The 24,299-nt window shown below is 39.7% G+C and overlaps 1 protein-coding gene across 1 annotated transcript in view; it reads right to left on the reverse strand.

Moving 5' to 3' along the window:
- LOC133837486 (uncharacterized) overlaps window positions 1–20,329 on the reverse strand; it is a 37,582-nt gene extending 17,253 nt beyond the window's left edge. The window contains 5 exon segments of the mRNA XM_062268263.1: window positions 3,317–3,744; window positions 11,699–12,097; window positions 13,100–13,487; window positions 15,451–15,626; window positions 20,111–20,329. Coding sequence (XP_062124247.1) covers window positions 3,317–3,744; window positions 11,699–12,097; window positions 13,100–13,487; window positions 15,451–15,626; window positions 20,111–20,241 — 1,522 coding nt within the window. The 5' untranslated portion in view covers window positions 20,242–20,329.
- Window positions 20,330–24,299: the final 3,970 nt, after the last annotated feature.

The following is a 24,299-nucleotide window of genomic DNA, read 5'->3' on the forward strand; positions in this document are numbered from 1 at the left end:
AGTAGATACAAAAGTATCTATGTGGAACGGCATGTCACAAGAAACCAGCTTATCATTAAATATTCAGGTACGAAAACCTTTTTTTTTGTTGCTTATCAGTCCGAAACTATTAAGTTCCTTTAAAGACATAAAAGTTGTTTTTCAAACTGTGCGATAAGCGATAAACAAACGCTACACAATAACTTGACAAAAACGGAACTGAACTTTAAGGTTGTGCAGAGCGCCACAACAAATTTGAGATGAATTACTTTTTAATCAAACATTTAAAACTTTTTAATAAGCAAAATAAAATCAAAATCAAAATAAATATGAAAAGACGATGTGGGGGCGCACAACTTTCGCTGTGGGTCGAGATCTAAGTGCACTTAAGTACAGGTCACAGGGGAGTGCAATCTATGGGGGGTAGCAAATAGGGGAGGCGACTTCAGCTTAAAGCTTTTGCGCAAAAACTTTTTCCTCATTTTTCTTTCAAAACTAAACGAAGACGAAGTGCGCTAGGCACGCGTGCTCGACTTGTAGGTACCTTGTAAATAGTTTCGAGTAGCACATTAGACAATATTGTAGTGATTTCTTTTTTAAAGGGTATATTTTAGCAACTGTTAGGGAAACTTTTTTGATTTTTGAATTTCCGTTTTCTTTTAAGACTATAAGAACTTATAGCTAGCAAATAGTTTCGAGCCATAAATTAGCTATTTTGTTTTACAGGGTATATTTCAGCTACTGTTTTGGACACTTTTTGGAATTTTGTTTTGAACAACAAGCCAAGTTGAAGCTTTGCAATTTTAATGGTCAGTTTGAGGTTCTCAACATGGCTAGCGGGTGCCAATTTTGGACTTTTAGCTGCAGCTGCCGCAAAAAAAAACAAAAACAAATACGAAAATGAAATGGAAAACAACACAAAAGACAACAGACAGTGCAGAGACAAAACCAAAAACAAATACAAAAAGAAATGCGAAACCGAAACCAAACTGAAACCTGTAAAATAACTGTGCAAAAAAAAAGGCAGCAAAGACATCTCTTGACTCGGATGCGACTTTCTTGAGATGTGAATAAACTTTTGAAAGGCATCTGGAAAAGTGTCTTGCCGTAAAGTAAAAAAATGTTGCAATAGTTCAAGTTTTCCATGGCGTTGCATATTTTAGCCACAAAGTTGCAGACAGTAATATCAGTGTAAATGTGTTTGTGTTGTGGTTGTCTGTGTGTGTGTGTAAGTAACTCTATGTGTGTGTATGTTGTGCTTACCTGTTCATTGTGCGGCGTACTTAAAATTGCAACACAAACAACTTTAATGAAAACGACGTTGACGTTGACGAAGACGACGACGTCGCGGCGGCTACAAAAACTGCGAAAACAGCAACAACAACGGAAAAAAATAATAAGAAAAAAAGAACAACAAAAACAGAAGAAGAAAAAAAAAACAAAGTGAGCAACCCGTAAAGCTCTTTACAGCTTGTAAGCGGCAAACGGGTGTGTGCGAAAGAGATGCAGTTACTTAGGGTTGCCACTGAGACTACGACTTGCTGTAATTATGCTGCACTTTGTTGTTTTTGCTGCTGCTCTTGCTGCTTTTGCTTTTGCTGCTGTTGCTGCTGCTCTGGCTGCTGTTTCGAGTCACTCTGATAGACACGTGAGTAAATTAGTTGCAGTCAAGTTGATTTCTCGCACAATAGACAAGACAAAAGCAAAAGTTCACTTTCGCTGCAGTTGTTTCTGTTTCTGTTGCTGTTGTAGTTGTAGTTGCGCGTGCAAATAATAACAACAATTGGACACGCAATGCAATTACACTTAGATCTGCTGCTGCTGTTCATGCTGCTGCTTTACTGCTACTCCTACTACATATTTTTATTTATTTTTTTTTTTTGCTTGCTGTCTCTCTGCTGTAAATTGCTATTTTACTGGCACGTAATATTTAATTAACATTGCAGCGGCAGCAAATGCCAGTAGCAATGGCAGCAGCAGAGGCAGCTTCGTCAACAGCAGCAATTTCTTTTGCCCTGCGGCAAGTTTGTTGTCGTTGTTGGTGTTGTTGTTAATTTTCTTGTCGGTTTGCTGCTTTAACGTTTCTTTTTTAAACGAAAGCGACGCGTTTAGTTTTTGACACTGCTCACTTCGTACTTGCCAACAACAAAAGCCACTCACTGGTGTTTCGTTCAGTTTTTTTACGCTCTCGTGATCTCTCTGGCTCTTGCTCTCTTTACACCAGCAACACACACACGACGACACAGGTAACTCTCTCTTTCTCACTCTCACGCACACACACGCGCAGCCGCAAACAGGTAGTTGAAGAAACTCAACGAAGCAGAAACGAAACGCAGAGGGTCGCGTTTTTTACACATACTTGTAGCTTGCTTTTTCTTTTCCTTTTCGTGTTGTTTTGACTTTACAATTTCTCAATCAATTGCTGCGATCTTTGATTCTTAATCATATTTGTTATACACTTTGTTATTAGGCACTGCACAATTTGATATTCGATATTTAGCAAAGATCGTTTCTTATTTGTTTGTTATTTGAAAACACAACCGACGCGCAGCGCGCTGCGCTCTCAGCAAAAGTCGCTAGACAACTGAAACTGAAGTTGTTGCGGTTGCAGTGACGACGATCGATGGCTGAGCTAAGGCAGCGCGTCAACGTCTTGAACGAAACGAAAGAGCGTAGTGGTCAGCGCTGCACAGTTAGATCAGACGGCAGTCCAGCGCTCTCTTTTGTGTTGGCGTTGACGTTGACGGCGACGTCGGCGTCTGCGTTGGCGTTGCCATTTCGTGGAATTGAGCAGCGATAAATGAGTGCTGACGATCGTATTAAGCTTTTCTTTTTTGCCGTCTATTTTTGCTATCATTGCAAAGCTTCCGATGCAGCTTCTGTAATGCTCCCAGGGGGCAGGCTGGCGGCCTTCAAATGCAACATTTTTGCGGAAGTTGGCGATAATGCAAAACCAGTTTTTTCTTTATTTTTTTTATGGCTCTTGATATGATATTGATTTGTTGAATTATATGCAAAAAGCCGCGCCACCATTAAGTGGCAGCCAGTAAGCCTCTAGGGAAACGACTTTATGCAGCATCAGGAGCGAGAGCGAGAGCGTTAAGCGTCCATTTGAATTTCAATCAGGCCGCAAAGTAAATAAACCGAGTCGCTAGAGTCGTCGATGATGATGATGATGTTGTTGCTCGGTCCCATTGAGATCTAAATAGAATCTTTTGCATCCACACAAACACACACACAGACTTATCAATATGGCACACACGACGCTGCTGCTGCACGCAGTAACTAAATGTCACTCCTCCCAAGACTCGCCCCAGCGAATCCCTTTGCTACTTACCATTAATGATTCTGGTCAGCTTATTGCGTCGCGTTGACGATGGACTCAGCATGGACTCGCGTCGGCTGCTGCTGGCGCTGCTGCTGCTGCCGTTGCCACCGTGATGATGATGATGCTGATGCTGATGGTGATGATGGTGGCCAGTTGCTCCTCCGATGCCCAGGTCACCATAATTGACATTCAACTGAGCGTGCAACTGCGACGAGGTGGCAGCTGCCGCCGTTGCTGCCGCAATGCTGCTGCACGTTGAATACAGGCTGCTCGCCGAGGGCCTTTTGCTGAAAGGCGTTGGTGTCGTTGTCGCTGTGCCCGTTGCTGTTCCTGCATTTCGAGGTATGTCTAGTGAGGGACGCGGCAGGTCACAAAACACAATCTCGGCAAAGGAATCAATGCTCGCTGAACGTTGCAATGCGCTGCTATCCTTGCGCCTGCAACAAAACAGAAGAACAAGTCAATGAGTCAAAGAGCGAACATCGAACGTCGAACGTCGTGCGTCGCGTTGCAAGTGCTGAACAAACTTGTAAACTAACGCAATTACTTAAGCTTCACGCTGCCCTGGACATTTTAATGACCATTAACTGTCGCCAGAGTTGCCCCACGTTGTCGCCACCACCAGCAGCAGCAGCAGCAACAACAGCAGCAGCAGCAGTTGCCGGCGTCGCGGTCACTGGCCGGCCTAGTTACCATTACCATTACCCATTTAACCATTACCATAATGTAGACGCTTTTTATGGCTGCGTTGCAAAGAGAAAGCCTTGGGGTTTGACTTGACTGACTTGTCTCGGTCTTGGTCTCCGTCTCAGTCTCAGTGTTGAGCTTGGGCTCCATGGCCAGCTGTCGCTAATGCCACGGCTAATGTGCCACCGCCCCGACAATGTTGTCATTGACATGTTCATTTTGCCCATCTCTGCTTGCCACAAGTTGTCTCTGCCTCCATCTGCCCCTTTCTCTCCCCTCTCCCTTTCTTCTCTTGGCAAAAGTTTATGACTTGCACGTCAAAGGTGTCAGCGCGTTGAAGATGGCCGCAAATTGCAATTCAGTGGCCCTCTTAATGGATTAATGCGACAGCTGTTGTGTCTGTGTGTGTGTGTGGCCGTGTGTTGCACTATCAGCCAAGCCAAATGAAGTGACAATATTCTCAATTAGTCGACAAACACAAAACAGTTAACCCCTTGACCTTCTAACCCCGTAGCCATAAACACAATTACTTTTATTTGCGAATAGACAACAAAATAAGATCTTTAAACACTCATCTCTTTTATTTACTCTTTATGCCAAACAGTCTCCATCTCTTTTTCTCTCTACTTCTGTCATTATTTCTCTCTTGTTCTCTCTCTCTCTCTCTCTATTATATGATTAAATTCAACTTGCAACATGCTCAACTTGTTGCTCTTATTGCAACTTAAATTGAAACTAATTGAGCTATTCTTAGCATGTCTTTCTTCATTAAACACTATGAATTATTATAGCTTTATCTGATTTTAACAATTACATTTTATTAAGCGTGCAAGAGCATCGTCAGCTTTATGATTAAACATAATAAAGTGTCTGCATATAAAATACACATTAGCCAGCAGTCGATAATCATATTTAACCCTTTAATATATGGAAATATTTTGTACATTTCTTATATCCATCAAACTGATGAGCTACAGCCAAAATTAAAATCCCACTCATGTATAAATCTCATTAAAATAATTGCTCACTTAATTTTAAAGAAATTTTTCAGCTAATTTCATAGACTTCAACTTTGAACTAAAATTCTCTTTAAGTTTCACTAACGTTGTCTCTTAGTAAGAGACTCTTACACTTAATACAAATTAAATCTTCTACTCATTCAATGATTTTCTCAAATTCAAAACGCCACTCATTTATAAATCCCATTGAAATAATTACTCACTTAATCTTAGAGAAATCCATTGGCTAATTTCCAACATTTAACTGAAATTCCCTTTAAGCTATTTCGACTTCAACTCCCACACCAAATTAAATCTTCAACTTCAGCAAACTCTCAGGCTTACCTGCAAATAGCCGAAGTTCTTACAACTCCCATTAATCATATTTAAAACTCCCAAGTCATCGCTTATGCTATTAACTCCGCCTGATTTATGCAAATTCAAGTGCTGCATGCCACAAATGGGGTAATTCATTAAAGAGTTTCCATTTCGCGTAGCGAATGTAAAACCGCGATGAGATTAAAGAGAGCGCACAGATAACCTTGTAATGCTCATAACGCACATCAGTCAACAAATTGCGCTGCCGAAAAATATGCACAACATGTCGTATGCGCAACATTTTTCAATTAAAACCAAAATGCGCTGTTTGCAATCAGAACGCACAGCTGCCCTTCCCGCTTCCCGCTGAAACCAAGAGACCCATTAATAAAGTTGGAGTGTATGTGTGTGTGTGTGTGAGTGTGTGTGTGCACATGCTAATTGCGTTAATTCGAAACCAAAATAAACGCTCAAATCGCGCCCTTCGCTTCACGAACCACATCAAGTGTGCAGGCAACTTGAGTGTCCCTGGGCAACAGTGAGCAGAAGGAAGAGGATAGAAGAGGGAGGGAGGAAGGGAGGGGCAGACAGACGCTGTTGCAAAAACAATTAAGTCAATTCTCAATTAGACACATGCATAATTTGCCAAGAGCTAAATACGCTTAATCAACGCAAATTCAATCAAATTACAACGCTTTCAAGCAACAAACTCCTCCAAGCTGCCCTCGCTCCTCTTTCCTTTTTCCTCCCGTCGCCTTTTGTCCCTTCATGGTGTTGGTTCATCAAGGCGAGCACGAACTGTGCGAAAAGTTGTTCTCATCATTGTCATTGTCATGGGAAGAGGAAAGAAGGCAGCCAGGATGAGGCAGAGGCAGAGGCAAAGGCAGCCAGAGCTTGCCACAGCACTTGCCACATTTCATGGCGACAGGGTTGACTTCTAGAAAACTGTAGTTGTCAACTTGATTGTGTGTGTGTGTGAGTGTGCCCCTCTGCGCGCATGTGTGTGTGTGTGTGTGAGCTTGTAGTTGACAGACAAAAAGCCTGCAATGCAGATGCCTGGTAGCAAGTGGCAAGTTGAGCAACAGCAAAGTCAATAATAATCATTGTTATTAACTTATGTTTGCTCATGTGCGTGTGTCTCCGTGTTTGTGTCTGTGTGTGTGTGTCTGTGTGTGTATACCCTAGAAAGCACTTTAACTATGTTGGAAACTAGCGAACTGCCAAGTGGCAACAATGAAGACAAACAAACTAATGTCGCTTCATTTGACATTTTGGCACAGAGAAAACATTCAGCTCCTGTTTTTGGCAAGGTTAGCTTCAAGGTGCATGTTACCTGTCTGAGTATATGCATGTGTGTGTATAGGTGTGAGTGTGAGTTAGCCCCTTTTGAGTGTCTTTCTATGCCACGCTGTGTCGCCTGTCTGAACGTCTGATAACTGTCTCCTCATTCGCACTTTAGGCAAATTCCCATTTCAGTTGTCAACTCTCAACTGATTTTCATGGCACTCAATTGTAACCATATGTGCCACACACACAAAGACACACACACACTTACTCAGTGTGAAATTCCCAAGAATTGTGTGCGACGTCTTGGCTCTTCGTGCCTCCCCTTTGATGCTTTTAAAATCATTTTGGTAACGCTGTCAACTTAGTGTTAGAATTTCGCTGACTAATGCTCGTAAATGAAATGAATGTGTGCGGGTCTCTCAGTGTGTGTGTGAGTATAAGTGTATGTGTGTGAGTGTGTGTGTGTGGCACGCCCCATGATTTACAAAATGAGCGCAAAATTATGTAAGTTCGCTTTCATGTCGTTCTGCCGATTTAAAGTTCATCACAAACCAAACACCATATGGCGGCTCTCAATTCTCTCACTCACTCTTTTCCTACTTTGCACTCCAAGTGCTGCTCTTGTACTTAACAAAATGCTCACATAATTTTTAACTTTACGGCGCAGAATGTGAACTACACTGAGAGGCAATGTTTCCTGACTCTAATGCTAAACTTGGCTAACTCGAATCTACATAATGCATAGGAAAAACTTTGTGACTTGAAGAGACTTGCAAATAGTGTAGCGAAGACTTTGAGTGAAAAGACATGCTTTTAATATTCTCAATTTGCGTGTAGTTTGCTTGATTTTTCTTCCTTTTTTTCTGTACGCCACATAATCTCTCTCTTTTATATCAATTTAGTTTGTTAAATCATCGCATTAATCAAATTGGGGCAAGGCCTGACAGACAGTTGAATTAATTTTCCGGGGCCGCCTGCGAAAATCGCAGCTATTATTAGAGCGTTATTTAATTATTATAAATTATTATTGATTACAGTGTGTGCTGTAATATTTAAGATTTTTATATTGCCTATTGTTTATGTTATTGTCTTTGCTTCCTTTTACAAGATTTTGGGTATTTTTTTTAAAAAGTTTTTTTTACTTAAAAAGCAGGTTTTAAATTATTGTTATTCAACAAATATATAAATGTAGCCTTTTGCTTGAATTTTGACTTATTTTGTTTGATTCTTTTACTTTAATTGTACGCTTTAAACTATTGACAATTAATAAAAAAGAATACAAATAAGTTGCCTATGTCTTAGATTGAATATTTTGGCATAGTTAGTTTACTTTAATAGTAGACTTGAAGTTTTAAGAACAATTTTATATGGTTTTATATATACTTTTTTACTTGTTTGGCATTTGTTTTTATTTCGACTTTTGAAGTTTGCTTCATATATTAAATTCTTCCTATTCAATAAATAAAAAAAATAATTATCTTTGCTTTAATTGGACTTCTTTTGTTTGGTTATTTTACTTTAATTGTGGACTGGCCATTTGATGAATAAACAAATGCAATTTATTATTTTTTAAAAAAGAAGATTGCAAGCTGTTAGAATTTTATATGCATAGCAAATGCAAAACAAGCTGACATACACAATATTTTTCTTGGAAATTCCCATATAATATAGTTTATTATTTATGGCTTTCTTAAAAAAAGAATATATTTTGTTGTTGTTTATTTTTCAAAAGCAATTTTGACTGCAAATTAAGTTAGCCACATTTCTAGTCTTGCAAGCACAACTGTAATCATAATTTGATGTCTCTCAATGTTGGAGAAATGGTCTATGATTATGGCTCTTCAACTCTTCAAGTTGACAAGACAATTTCATAACCATCTTGTTCATGCTTCATATTTCGAGTAAGAGAGGGCAACATGTGTGTGGCATTGTCGCTCTCCTGTCGCTCGTAATCATATTCGGGCCTACCTAGTGTGACCTTTTCTCATAACTGGAACTGATGCTGACGCACTATACAACAGCCTGCCACAACTGTGTGTATGTGTATGTGTGTGTGTGTGTGGCAACAATATGAAATGACAGAAAATGAATCAAAAACAAAATGGCAACGACGCAAATTGTGTGCGACAACGGCAACGACAGCGACGACGACGACGACAATGATGAACTTTTCGCAGTTTTTCGTCGAGTTGTGCAACACAAATTTATAAAATTTTACAGTACATAAATTGCCACGCCCACCCTCCCACGAACCGCATTGCCCACGTTGACTAGCTAATGAGTTCTGCTTAGCATTGTGTGTGTGTGTGTGTGTTTGGAGCCACATGACGTATGCGCAATTTCATTTATGCTTCGTTTACTCAAAAGTCGTGTCGGTCGCCTTGTCTTAGCCAAGTTGCAAGACAGGCGCCACAACACGCACAAAAATATGGTGTATTACGATGTTGTGTCCACAACAAAAGGCTGATTCGGATCAAGAACTGAAGCAGGGCAGTCAGTGTTTTATTGGCTGGCTGCGTTTGTCCTTCGGGCGCTTCAAAGCACTTTTTTGCCTTCTTGTCTCATGAATAATGCATTCACAATTAAGCCAGTGAGTGCTGTATATACGATGTATACTCTATATATATATATATATGTATGTGAATACATCCAAGTTCTGGGCTCCCAAAAATACTTGACTCGACTCGTCTCGCCCTGTGTTTTATATCTCTCACTTTTGCTTTCAGCTCATGCAGCAAGCAGTTGTTGTTGTTCTTGCTGCTGATGTAGTTTATTTTTGTTGTAGTTATTATTATTCCGATTGTAGCCGTAGAAGCAGGAGTAGAAGCTACTGCTGTTGTTTTTCTGTAGTTGTTGTTTGAGTTGCGCCAAAAAGTTCTCTAAATTTAGAAACAAATGCAGCAGAGCAATGCAAACAAAACCCAATCTAACCCAAGGGTACAAAGCACCCAAAAATTAAACTACCCATTGCTTTTCGCTATTCCCTTCGCGACTTTCTCTCTCTCTCTCTCTCTCTCTTTGTATGCTATTTGCTTTACCATTTTAAATATCAAAGTTTAAACTCATAAAACGGCGCTCTGCGTAATACGCCAACAACAACTATAACAAAACAGTCGGCAAAAAAAAAGAAAACAAAGAACAAACAACGTCAACAGCGCGTCGAGAGTAACTTTTGCGTTGCAATTAAAGTTGCCGAAAATTTTGCAAACCTCTCGTGGCTGTCACCACGGTCAGCGTTGGACTGAGGAGGGGGAATGTTGGGGGGCAGCAAACAACAGCTTGTTTCAGTTATGCAACTCCTGCGGCATGTTTACAAATATAATTTGTAGACAAGTTGTTTTGACACTTGACATTGGATTTACTGAGCGGTTTGCTGCTGCTGCTGCTGCTGCTTCAGCTTCTTCCCACGGTCCACTGCTGTCCACTTCCTGCCCGCCTCCCTGCCTGCCACCCCCTCAGCTGCACTGTTTCGTGCTGCTGCTGACCAAAACGCTTTTCAGCTTGACCACTTGTCTCTCTGCTCTGATTCAATTTGATGTATAACCAGATAATCCAATGACCATCCGCATTTATGAATAATTCAAGTTGAGTGGTCGACGACAAAAAATGAAATTCAATGAGTGTTTTGCATTGAAAAGCAGTCCAAGAAGAATTTGAGAATTATTGTTTAAAATGTGTATTCACTCGATTGGAGAAAAGAATAGAAATTGCTGAGATTCAAATTATATAAAACACATTTTCTATTTGCAATTATTTTTTTCTAATTACGAAAATAATATTTTTGAGTAAAGAAAAATCTAAAAACCTTAAGCGAAATTGAAAATTACAATTAAATTAAGCACTTTTATAAAAAAAAAATGTAATGGGAATAACTCTTAATAATTATGATCATAATTTTTGTTAAAAATACAGATTTTCAAATTTATACAAAATATTCAATAATTGTAAAGCAATAATTTGCTCAAACATAACAAAATATAATACCAAAGCAAGTCAAAACAGGTTGATTTTGTTAAAAATAATTTCAAAAAATTCTTATAAAAAAAAGTAAGATTTTTATAGATACGAAAAACACATTTTAAAGACAAATTCCCCATGAGATATAACAAATTATATAACTTCAAAGCAAGCCAAAACAACATACGAGTACTTTAAATATTATTTCATATCACTTTCAATGTCACTTTTGCTAAAACGAATTTCGGAATTCCCAAACGAGAACTTCTGATTTATTTCGTATTTTTATAGATTGAAAATACACATTTTCGAATCAAATTCCGCATGAGTTATAAAAAAATGATATAACTCGAAAGCAAGTCAAAAATTCGACAATGTTAATATATACAATTTAAAACAACGCCTCAGGTAATAAATCAATTTTTATAAATTTTCGCATGCTGCCACGTGGCGTATACGCAATATAATATGTATGCATTACTTTGCTGACAAATGGTGTTTTGCTGTATGTTTTTTTTTATGGTTTTCCTATTCGCAACTTGTTAATCAATGAGATGAAAGTATTTATTATTCCCGCAGATAAACGCAAAATAATCTCATCTGTGTAATGAGTGTAATGTAATGTGGAGACTGAAGCGCAGCTAATTAGTGAATTTCAACGGAATCGTGTATTTTTTTGTTTCCCCAACAGCAACACGAAAAATCTATCATGCAGCATGTGTCTTCATTTACCCCGGCAACAAATGAAGATAAATGTGTGTGGCCACTCGACTGCGACTGCTACTGCGACTGATGCTCTGGACATGTCAACGGGCAATGGGCTCTAAACAGCAGATGCCACCTCTTGGGGTCTCATCCGTCCCCATAATAAATCTCACATATGGGGTGTAATTAGAGGTGGACGTTGATGCAAGTTGCACCAGCCACGTTGATGAAGATCAACTTTCCGACACAAAATGAAATTAACTAATTGCAAAAAGCGCTGTGCGAATGTCGCACTCGCAGTCAAGGTGAAAGTTGACAAGCTGACATGACCGACCATCAGGTGGAGTCAGAAGTCGAGAGCGAGAGATAGACGCTGGATAGACGGTCCCCAAGCACATAAATTACGTGTTCACTCTTCTCTACATACATATATACGCACCTTTCCCAGGACAGACGACGTGGCGCCTCGTCGCCCAGCCCGAGACCAAGTTCCATGCCGCTTGTGTTGCGTTTACCCGAGGTTTGTGCCTCCATGTCGCCGCCATGCGGCAGCGGCGGCTGTAGATTGGATCTGGCTGTAATGGCGCTTGATTGATGCAGCAATTTGGCCAGGCGTGTGAAGGTCGTCGCCGACGTTGCCGATGCCGATGTCGATGTTGCCGCATAGGCCCCAGAGGCGACTCCACCACAGCCGCCCTCGGCCAAAGCGAAATCATGCAGCGGGTGCTGATGCTCCCTTGACAGCGGCGTTGTTGCCTCCGAGCATGCTGTGGCACGTTTCTTGCCAGCCAAACGATATGGATAACCACGCGACGGTGCTGCCTGCGGAGCGGGTATTCTGCGGCAATGGCAAAAATTGTAAAGTCAAGTGATTACACAACAGCAACAGCAGTGACAAAGACAGCGACAGCGAGCATATGTCACGTATGTAGGTGACAGTCGCACACTGTCAGACATCAAGCTGTGCTTCACATTTTTTCAACACCAAAGCCTTGTTTACGCTGATTTTGACTATCAAAAAATGTGAAGTAACCGTAACGCTGCCACAGAGAGAACAATTGACGAGGCGAAAAAAAAGTTAGAAAGAATTTTGTGTGCTTAAAATGTCAAGAAAGAATTCCAGGAAAAATTGTCAGATATAACCATTGAATCAATAACTTATAATAATAACAAATTGCTATGTTTCTAGGAAATCAATTTAAATAATGGTGCGGTGACAAAAAATTAAATTTTTAATCAAATTTCATTTATTTTAGCAACCACATGACTAGCCGATTATAATAAATATGGTTATCATATTTGAATGCTTCTTGGTAATCAATTGAAAAACGAAATACAAATAATTTTGTTCGTTATCCCAGAGATAAACTCTGTTATGTTAATCACTGTTGAAACTCTGCGCAAACCACACGAAGTGGTCAAAATAAATCGAATAAATTTAATTGCTGAAATAATAAAAAACCAATACAAAATAAATGAAAAAATAATTGCTTACTTTTATATATTTATTGAATTTTTATTGATGTGCACAACAGAAGAAAAATAAGCAAATAGTTGAATTTGAAGCCTAGCTTGAATAAAAAATAATTTAAAATTTAATCACAATATTAATACAATTATTAAAATAACAAATTGAATACTGAAAATAAATGTGAATCATTTTATTCAAACCAAGACGACTTCCGATAAAAATTATATAAAATCAATATGTTATGTTATGTTATGTTATTACAAAAATTAACATTAAATAATATTAATCTTCATTCTTGCATTTTTCTCTCTGTACAGGCAGCGTTAGATTTGTGTTTCTTTTTTGTGTGTGGGGCTGATTGCAACTCACCTGAGAAGCAGCGAACCATCGGCATGACACTCGAAATCGTCGGATAGCTGATAGAGTGAGCTATCGGCAACATGTTGCTGATACAAGTGCAGATGATTGTGTGCCACATGCTGCTGCATGGCCGCATGTGCGTGCGCCTGTTGATGGGGCGAGCTGCCCGACGATTTTCGCCTGTAGATCAATGTGCAATCATCTTTGGGCAAATTCAATGACTTTACCATTAGTGTGTTATTGTTGTTGTTGGTCAGATTGCTGTTGTTGTTGTTGTGACTGCTGCTGCTGTTGGCACCGCTGCCACTTCCACTGCCACCTCCGCCACGTGTGAGCAGAGACCAACGATGGCCGCTGGCGCTGCCGCTGCGGCTTTTGCATCCTAAAAGCCGTTCATCTGCAACGTGCAACCAAAAATTGTAATGAAAATGAATACTGACTAGCAATAATGTGTGTGCGTGTGTGTTTCGGTTATTTTATTTAATTTTAATGTAAAGTGAAAACTTGTCAGCTGGCTTTAATTAATTTTCAACACGCGTGGCTACTGCAACTGAATCTGCAGCTGCAGCTGTGGCAACATCAGCCCACGCTGAGACCAACAATCCATTAGTTAAACGTTGCATCTTGAGGTTGCGTTTAAAGTGCAACTGACTTGCAATAACTTGCAGCAAATGCGAAAACAACGCCCACACACGCTAGCCACAACAACTGGTTATGTGTAGCATACTTTTGAGCGCTGCGTATGCGTTATTTTTCGAATCGCATGCTGTGTGGTGATTCTTTTGATGCTTTTATTGCATGCCAAGTTCATAAATAACAATCCAAGAATTCCACTTGATTGACACACACACACAAACTCACGCACACAAGCATCGACGTGTGCATTTCGAACTGCACAACTGGACTTCATTGTTCTCGTATTATTTTCCAATATACAGTTTAGTTGCTATTGAATTCCTGCCATATAATATTCACAATTCCTGTGATGCACTACACAAAAGTTTATAATAAAAGTTTGCAATAAGTGGATTACGCTCACAATGTGCAAGCTTATGCGTAAATAAGTTGGAATTGTTGTTACATTCATTGCTGGAATTTCTATTTAATCTCACACGTTGTATATGAGTGCATAAATACTAACTTTATTTTATGCATTTAGGGGCTTAAATATTTGTTGAAAAACATTATAAGTTTATCTGGTTTTGAACTTAATGTAACCTTTAATATAAACAACCAAGAAAACTAAAGCTAAAGCTGCTCGACTATGAAATTGTACAAATATATCAAAAGTATAGCACAAAAATACAAATATACATAGACCGATGCTTGGTATATCGAAATTTGTCCCGAATTTTCAATAAATTTAAAAATAAGTGTATACCATAGAGTACGCAATATACTAAATTCTCACAACAGTTAAAGCATATAAGAGCCATTTGTTTTAGTTTATAAATACTGCAGTTCCGCAAATAGAATTTTGGTATGTTTTAAAGCATCCAAGTATTCCTATATGAAAAGAATAGCAAATATGAAAATACTCTTGCTATATTTTAGTATTTCTGCGGTATAGTAATTAGGTATATTTTAAATTAAATACCGCACTGTCTTGCGTTTATCTAACAGTCGAGCACATTTTACTTTAGTTTTCTTACATGTTTACTTTAATATAACATTTGTTCCTTAATGAAAATATTAATAAATATACAAACAATATTTGCTTAACTGATTTTTATTATAAGCTGTGTTCATTTATTGTATTTTTAGTTTATTATGTTGTTTGTTTATAATTTGTTTTGATTTAATTCAAATAACATTTGCCAAATAGATATTTATCGGAATCTAGGTCACATTTGTTTACATTTATTTGTTTATTGTGTTTACTAATATATTAAATTATTGTATTATAAATATAATTCATTTGAGTTATCTATTTAGCTAAAAGTGTATCCTCGTTATCTGTGATATATATTGTTGAATTTATTGGTTATTGTGTTGACACATTTGTCCAATAGCTTTTGCTTTGGCATTTTAATAAGAAAATTATATAAAATAAATCAAGTTTTATGTGATTCACACCTGAGGCATCAATAATGCATTAAGCTCTGCAGCCGTATTTCACAATTTTGGGTTGATTTAAAACCAAAATCAATACAAATGGGAAATTAAATGGAATTGTTTTTGGCAGTTTTGGTAAACAAAAGAATAAGAATTGATTTCGATGGTTACCCACAGGCAATTATAATGGAATAACATTTGAAATCTTTTGTGTTTGTGCACGATAATTGCGTGTGGTCAGTGAATGGTTCGAGTATAGCTATAAATATAAATGCGAGTATGCATAGCTAGTATTTATTACGCACCCCAGTGAAATGTTTGTTTATCCGTGTGCAGCGAGACGGCCGGAAGTCCTGGCAAAATGATGGCGGGCAGCGTGCGCGACCGTAACAATGGCGGCGGCAATTTGCGACTGCCACAGCGTGATTGGGCGCCACTGCCCCCAATGCAGCCAGCCGCACCGGCGCCGCTCTGTTGTGCCCTGCAACGAGAGATGGAGAAGGAGAGTAAGTCAATGTGAAAGATAAATAATAAGTTAATGCAATTATGCTTTAAAGAGAAAGAGAGATTTAAGCCAAGGGAATGACAGACAAGCAAATGCAATTACTTTCAGTTAGTTCCTCGGCATCCGGCCGAATGCCAATGCCATTGAATTCATTTCCGTTTCGTTCATTTTTTTATACTTTTATATATATATTTGCATGATGTTGGCACACAAAAGCGTAGAAGGCAGCTCTCCTGTCAGCTGTTGATTTGCAGCCAGCAGTTTTTCCTTTTTTTTTTACACGCTGTGAATTACATTCGATTGTTGCCAGCTAAATGATTTTCTTGCATTCTCATCATCAGCTGGCATGTGTGTGTGTCTGTGTGTGTGAGTGCCAGTTGCATACCAAATGCGCAGCTGTCAGCTACACGACACATGATACCACGCCCCCTTTAGGGTGTACCTACAGTGCGCCTACAAGTGAGTGCTGTCACCCCTTTCACAAATTGCTCAACTTGACGTATGATTGAATTTCTGGTACTCAATGCCCGTCGGCTGACAAGTGTCGTGCTGAATGCTGTCAGAGCAGCGATCCCATTTTTACTATAGTTTTCTTCTTTTTCTTTTCCTGTTCACTTGACATTTGGCTAAAGCTTGTAAGCGCTTTAAGTAAAGTCCCGCATGTATTTTGCTGCTGCTGCTGCTGGTGCTGAGAAAGGAACAACGAACATGTACGCATTATTGATGATGGCACAAGAACAACTAGGAACTTTTTGGCCACCCGTCGCCTCGAGGCAGCTGCCAGCTTAGCTGGCATCCCAGAGAGAGCGAGAGCGAGAGAGTGAGGCAAGGATGAGGCAACACTTCAGTCCTTCTTTGGCATTCTATTTTGGTGCTGCACAAAAGTTACAGTCGCATTTCGGTCTCTAGTCGAAGAACAAAAATTCGTGTAAGCAATTTATGTGTGTGTCCTTGCAACAGCGGAAACTCAAATGCCAAATAGCTGCTGCACTCGACTACAAGTAAAATGCAAAAGAAAAAAACAACAAACACATATAATAAATACGTATATATTTTATTGTTCAAGAAAATTGCAGAAAATGCCTTGAGCGGCTTTTGTTTAACAAAAAGAAAAATATGTATTATTTTAACGAGCTTCACCTTGAAGTGCGTTAAGCGCAGCTCAAATACACACACACAAACACACACACACATAACGCTCAATAAGTCACTCCTGCTGCTGATTTTCACGCACAAGCTGTTAGGTGGCACAGCAGGCGTGCCGCAGACGTGGCAAAGGGAAAGGCAAACTCATCAGGCGCCGGCAAGACGCCCAAGCTGTTTGGTAGGCTGCACATTTGCCCCTTTCGTCTTTCGTCTTTCGCTTGTCGCCTTTGGCCTGGTGGCCAAGTGTAACCCACTCACATAACTCAAAGCGGATCTACATAATTGAGTCGCAGCCGTAACTCGTACATTACCCAACAACAACAACAACAGCAGCAACAGCAACAGCCAAAGGAAGCTACAACAATAACGAGCACTTGGCACCTTCTTTTTGGGTTGTTGCAGGGCAACAAGAAACAAAGTTAACATGCGCCCCCTAAATTGCCGTAAAATATCTTTAAGAAGGCGCGACATAAAAGTTTATATTTTTGATAATGGCACAAGGAACGTAACAAAGCAATAACTAAAATAACAGACTGTCAAATACTCTATAAAAAACGGTGATCAAAGTGAAGTGAGGTAAAGTTTAAGTTTACTTCAAGTGGCTATAAAATAAAATTGGTTTTGCTGACATTGCAGTTGCATTTAATTTTAAAGAGTAAATCCAATTAATATAGTTGCTATGCCACTAACTATCATATAAAATAAGTTTAACTGACTAAAGCATATCTAACATTTATGCAGCTGCATTTTATTTTCAAGTTATATCTAACTATTTACTCCAGTGAAACTCATTCTAGCATTGCTTTAACTCATCCTTCTCTAAGCGACAATAAAGCTCTGGAATTAGTTGGCCAAACAGCTGTAAAGGGATTTCTCATGCAGAAGGCAATTAATTACCAGCCAAAAGGTGAGAACGAAAATACCTGCATTTTGTTTAATGAAAGGTCACTTTCTTTTGGTTTTTATTGAAGCGTATTTTAAGTCTCTCCTTTGATATGGAAAAATTGTCAAGTTTGCCGCACTTTAAGTGCTGGTATTTGGTCACAGTTTGAATTGGACAGTCTGCTCAACTAGACACACTTAAACGCACACACACACACACACACACACACACACACACACACACACACACACACACACACACAAAGCGCTCGCACACTCTGCCACAGGCGGCAGTTGAAAATGGTCAGGCCACAAAAAGGCAGCTTAACACGTATGCCAAATTACGCATACGCACTGTGCGCTCTCTCTCTGTAATCTAACATCAGGCAAGTGAGTGAGCCGTTCTTTGTGTGTATTTGTGCGTGTGTGTGTCGGTTGTGTAATTGCATTTGAAGCTGTGTTTACATGTGCGTGCATAATTAGAGCAAATGTTGCTCATGTAATCAAATCAGTAGCGGGGTTAGAGGGCGGAAGTGCAGGGAAGGGAGATGGAGGAAGGAAAACTGTTGGGTGGGGCAAACCATTAATGATGGCGACACTGCTTAGGCAACGTCTTTTTTAACTCTTTTCACTTTGATGCTGTCGCTTTTGCTGCTGCTGCAGCCACGCCCATTTTGTTAACATTCTTCTTGTTGTTGTGACTTTCTTTCTTTTGCCTTTCGTTGAAGTTTTCTAATGGAATTAAGTGACGCGTCAGCTGTCACGGCAAGAGCGAGAGCAGAGCGAGAGCTGAGTGTCGCATTAATGACTTTGCCAAAACTTTAAACATTTTAACAAGCGCACGAGCTGCCAGACAAAAGCAGCACTCAACCTCCTCATTCCATCTCAAAAAAAAAATGGCGTGCCGCTTGCTGGATTTTCGCTTGCGCCTAATTGAGTTTTGCAGCTACTACAAATATGTTGCTGCTGCTCTTTTTTTGGCGGCAAGCATGTGAATGCCCCAGCATAAAAAGCATTTATATTACAGCGATGCAGCGAGGCAAAAAATTTCGAAAATTTGCTTTAGCAACACAAAAAGAAAATGACGTAAAAGAAGGAGCATAAAGAGCAGGCAACGCGGAGGCAGGCAAGCGAAACAAGTGGCTGCTTTTTGGAGCGTTCTAAGCATCGTATAAAGCTGGCGGGTGAACATGATGTCTCTGCCCTGTGGATGTGCCACAGCCGCAACCTGTGCGTAAGTGAGCAATGGTTGCGTGTCCCCGTTAGCTACTAGCTGGAGCTTGCCACAGTTGCTGCTGCTGCTGCATAACATTTCACCTGCATTACCGCAAGCTGCTTAGAACACACATTTTTTGTTGCAGCAGCAGTAGAAGCAGACCCGCAGGAAGTAGCGCTTCAACGCCAGACGCCCTTCAAGTTGCAATTTAGCCGACAGAAAGACAGACAGACACAAAGTTGAGCTGCAGGTGAATGCAATCGTTGCTGTGGCAATATCCGTTGCAATCCAATAAAATCAAATGCAGCCCTCAGAGAGATTGAGATTGAGAGAGAGACGCAGCGCTTACCGAATGTCAATGATGCAAAGCTATTAAGTAGACAAATCCCGTTTCAGTGCATAAAAGAAATGGCTTGATTTTACGTTTTAGACTATCTGAAAATGCATACAATTTAAATGCCAAGATAAACTAAAAGTGCAGCTGCTTTATCATTGATGAGTTGCTTTTCCTGTGAACTTTCGATAGATTTCTGTAGTCACATTTCCAGGAATTTCCTATTTGCCTTTCGACAAACTCTCCTTTCATGGAAACTGTTTGCAAATTGTTAACAGATATTCAATATTAAAACTTTCGGTATATGCGATGCATTTCAATTTCAAGAGACAAATTTAAAATTGAATTTAGTTTTAGAACGCAAGTTCATAGTAATGCATATTTAATTTCAGAATTTTACACAGAATTTGTTAACTACATTTTGTACTGAAATTTGAAATTTCCTGTGAATTCGTTCATGTAATTGACGAACTATATTTTGAGTGAATTATTCATCGAATATTTAAAGGGCAAACAAAAAAAACCTTTGATGTCAAAACATTTTGTGGTGCTGGGCCAAAAGTGATAAATTTATTGTCAAATTTAAGCTGTTAAGCAACAACTGTTGTCAATTCGATAACACGAATTCTGTTTGCAGTGGGCTGAAATAAATCCAGCAAAAACCATCACGAAAAATGCGATAAATTCAATACACTCGGATTTCTGCGGCTTAATAAGGGAAATCCTTGTTAAAACGTACAGCAAGTAAAAAAGAAACGAAACCAGAGGGAAAATGCAATGCAAACGACAACAAAAAAAAAAATGCTAAAAGCGAATTTTGCAAAGTTGAGCGTCAAGAAGGACGACAAAAAATGGACGACAAGGGATAAGGATTCAACTTACTGTCGCTCCTTGCGTTGCTGTCGCTTCTTCTTGAACGCCTTCTTGACGCGCAGCAGGAGAAAAGCGGCTCGATCCACCGAGAGGGTGGTGCTGCTCTTCTTGGTCGCCGATGCTGTGGCACCATCGTCCATGATGCGATTTTAGTTGTTGTTCTCGTTGTTGTTGTGTTGTTGTTGATAGCAGAAACGTGGCTGTAGTTAATATTGTTGTTGTTGTTGCTGTTGTCCTGACTGTTGTATCCTGTATTTAAATTGAAATGCCAATGGTTGTCGTGTTGCTGCTGCTGCCTCGGCTGCCTTGGCTGCCGTCGTCGCTGTTGGCGTCGCTGTCAGCGCCGTTTATGGCGGCCGCTGACATTTGTATGCGTTTTGCGTTCTTGTTGTTGTCGCTTTTGCTTTTAACTTGTTTCCTGTGCGTGCGACTAGTTATTGTTATTATAAGACTGTTGTTGTTGTTGTTGTTGTTGTCGGTTTATGCTGCCATTGTATCGCTACACTTTCTTTTTATTATTTGTACTATTATCTCATATCATGTGCGTTGTCTGGCGTAACTTAATACACATACATAAACACACACACATACACGTACACGCACACACAGCGCACGTGTCCTTGCAAATAATATTTTTGTCTGCCAGTCGCATGTGGCAAATACCAAACACTTACAACACACACACACACTCACTCACACACACCTCTCGCATACTTTCGCATACTTTAATGGCTGCCACCAGGCAACGCCTGAAATGCTGCTGCAAATTTTTTTTTACACATCAAATTGTTTCGCTCTCATCCGTTCTCCCTCTCTCTCTCGCTCTCTCTCTCTCCCCATCTCTCATTCACTGTGTTTATGTGATATTGTTTTATTTATGATTTCTTATTGCTGTTGTTATTGCCGCTAAGCTCGTTGCAAATTTACGATTTTACGCATTACCATAAGCAACTTTTATGAAGCGAGCCCAAAACGCTAAGCGAGGCAAGACACAAGAGTGTGGGGAGAAAGAGAGAGGGGAGGAGGATAGGGAGAAGGGACACTTGTCATGTGGCGCATTTTATTATGCCAAAAATTGAAATTCATGCGCTGCCATCTCAGTTTGTTGTTTGTGTTGTGCCCTACTCACTTACGAGTGACAAATTCATGGATTGCCTTTTCCATTTTCCACATTTAACAATTGCTAGAGTTCAGCTCGTTTGGCTGGCTGGCAGGTAAATTTGGGGAACGTGACCAAAAGTTTAGTTAAGTATGTTCTATTTTCGGTATTCGGTTTTTCAACGCTCGCAACTCAGTTGACAGAATGTCTGTCAGGTGTCAGTTGAATTCCATTGACGTTCTCATCATCAGCAACAGCAGCGACAACGGCAGCCGCATTAAAATCCGATTCATTCAAAATGTGTGTTTACGAGTAATGCGCTACTTTTGCTGGGTATTACAGAACTGTCACAAAGGGTGTGCGAATAAGTAAATATCTCCATCGCTGTAGCGCATTAAATATTCAGCTAGTTGGCATTGCTTGTTGGCAGATCAATTACGGATTAACTGTCAATTTCATTTGTGTGTGCCAAAAAGTAATCTATGCCAAGCTTATGGCCAAATTGAAATCCCCCACTGAAGCTGCCAGACATCAACTGGAATGTCCTTAGACGCACAGCATTTTCCCTCCCCTCCCCTCCCCTCCTCAAGTGATGTGCTGTGTGAACTTGAGTGGATTTTCGAAAACATTTTAAGCACTCACACACCTGTGTGTGTGTGTTTGTGTGTGTGTGTGAATGGCAGTTGCCTTGATAAAAGATAAGCAATTGCTGGCCAGCTGAGCTGGCTTTCAACTCAGGGACATACCACAAAGCGTCTTTACTACTCTCCTGGTCCTGTCACAAATGTTGGCAGTTAACTTAATATTGACTTACGGCCATTCGCTTCACACAATTGAAAACTATTTACGGTCGATGGACGCCGCTTGAACCTAACCAGAGAGGGGAGCGGCAGCGACGAAGAACAAACGACCAGAGGTGATTGCCAAATGTCCGGCCTTGACCAATTTGTGCAATCAAAATCAAAACACACACACACACACACACACACACACAGAAAAAAGAGAGAGCTTGCAGCTCAGCACAAAATCGTGCTTAATGCCAAGCTGACACAGTTCCCTGATCAATGAATGGATACTGAGAGTATACACAGAGTATTTAGGTCAACTACTGGGGGAATGTGTGGAATGGATGCTTTGATAAGGTAAACATTGATGAGCTAGTTAACTGTGGCTTATAATACCAAAGTGATTACTGCAGCTGCCGGCTTCTGGCTGCTGGCTGGTGGATAAATTAACTTATTTGTCGGCTCATAGATTGATAAATGGCAGAGAACAGACAACTCAACCGATAAATGGTCAATACGAATTGATTGGGATTACAATCATCATTCGTCGCAGCTAATCAATGGGGATTGGCAACAAATCTTTTCCATTTACGCACTCTCATTAAAGCGCTGGCAATTAGCATGTGGACCATGAGCGACAGATGGCGCCAGCTTAAATGTAGAAGAATTAATAGCTTGTTGTACATAAACTAATTTGTACTTATTTCTAAGTACTTAATGTCTTAGGCTTTTTAAAGTGTTTGCTTCAGATTTTAACATTGTTATTAGTGAATTTTTGATATATTGAATTTCGTACATCGTATCAATAAGCTTGTTGATCAATATCACTAGATGGCGCCAGATTTCCAGTGCAGTGCTATTAATAATTGCTTACACAAATATTAAGTATACGCATTAGGTTGCTAGGTTTTATAACTCATAAAATAATAATACGGAATTTTTAATTAAATTTCATAGAAAATGCCTTCTGTTAATTAAAATTAGCAATTAACATGTTGTCCATGCTCGATAGATGGCGCCAGCTTTGCAGTGGAGTGCAATTAATAATTGTTTGCTCAAATATTAAGTATACGCATCAACTTGCAAGGCTTAATAAAGGCTGTTCTACAACATTTTATTATATTTTAAATACATAAACTATTAATACGGCATTTTAAAGTGATTGTCATATTAAATTGCTTCAGCTTATTAAAATTAAATGTGTAGCAAATTAAATTTCACTAATTACATTTGCTGTACCATTTAAAATATTCCATATATGTATGTAATTAAAGAGTCTTAGCTGCGTTCAACCCTAACACTTTGAGTAACAAATGAGCTCTCTCTCTCTCTCTAAGCCGAATTAATGCAGTGTAACTATTCGAAAGTGGTTGCGGTCTGAATGTTTATATCCTCAACAAGCGAATAGTTAGCTAATGGAATGCCGAAATGAAGTGCATGAAGCACACGTATGTTTGAATATAATATACTAATGCTAGTATCAGATCATTTGCAATTGAATCTGCTGTGTGTTGCAGAATAGAAAACAAGTGCACAAGAGAGAAAATTGAAATGAAATGAATTGGAATTGGTTGAGAACTCACTAATTGCCGGTACGGAGGTGCATGGCTGGGCATAGAGTGGATGTTCTTTGACCCAATTCCAATGGCTGGCACCTTGCACAAAAGCACCGCTAAATGTAATTGACATTTGCTTTATGCTGATGGCAGCTGAAGCGGCTATCGAGTTAATTGAATGCCAGTCGAGCACACACAGTTCAGTTCAGCTCAGTTCCGGCCTGACCTGACCTGACCGATGATGGCTCATGTTAGTCATTTCCACATTGGCCACGCCTTCGTTGAGAATGATCCACAAAGAGAGCGAATGAAGAGCCGAAGCAGCAGCAGCATAAATTGCGCAGTATGACATTAAAGTCAATCACAAAAACACAACAGCATCGAGGACCGACCACAGTCAACGCGCCTATTGTAGAACGTCACTTGCAGTTGATTTATTCGCCATTACGCTGAGCGGCAACAGTTTGTGGTCTCAGTATCGTGGGCCGTGGAAAGGATGCCACAATTAAACAACAATTTGCCGAGAATATAAAAAAGAAGGAAAGCAGCGGTAAAAGCGGAAAAACGACATTACAAAGGGCGGTCGGTTGAAAAGTCACACAAGCGCATAATACGAATCGCTGAGCGTTTGTCTTTTGACTTGAAATGAAAAGTCTGGCCAGGCATGAAACTACGTGCTTCTATTAGACAGCCTAGCTCAAGGATAGGCCCAACAGCTTATACCTTACATAATATACATTTCTATACCCGGTAAGCAT

The sequence above is a fragment of the Drosophila sulfurigaster genome, chromosome 2R (genome assembly GCF_023558435.1).
Source record: "Drosophila sulfurigaster albostrigata strain 15112-1811.04 chromosome 2R, ASM2355843v2, whole genome shotgun sequence".
In the NCBI taxonomy this organism is placed as follows: Eukaryota; Metazoa; Arthropoda; class Insecta; order Diptera; family Drosophilidae; genus Drosophila; species Drosophila sulfurigaster.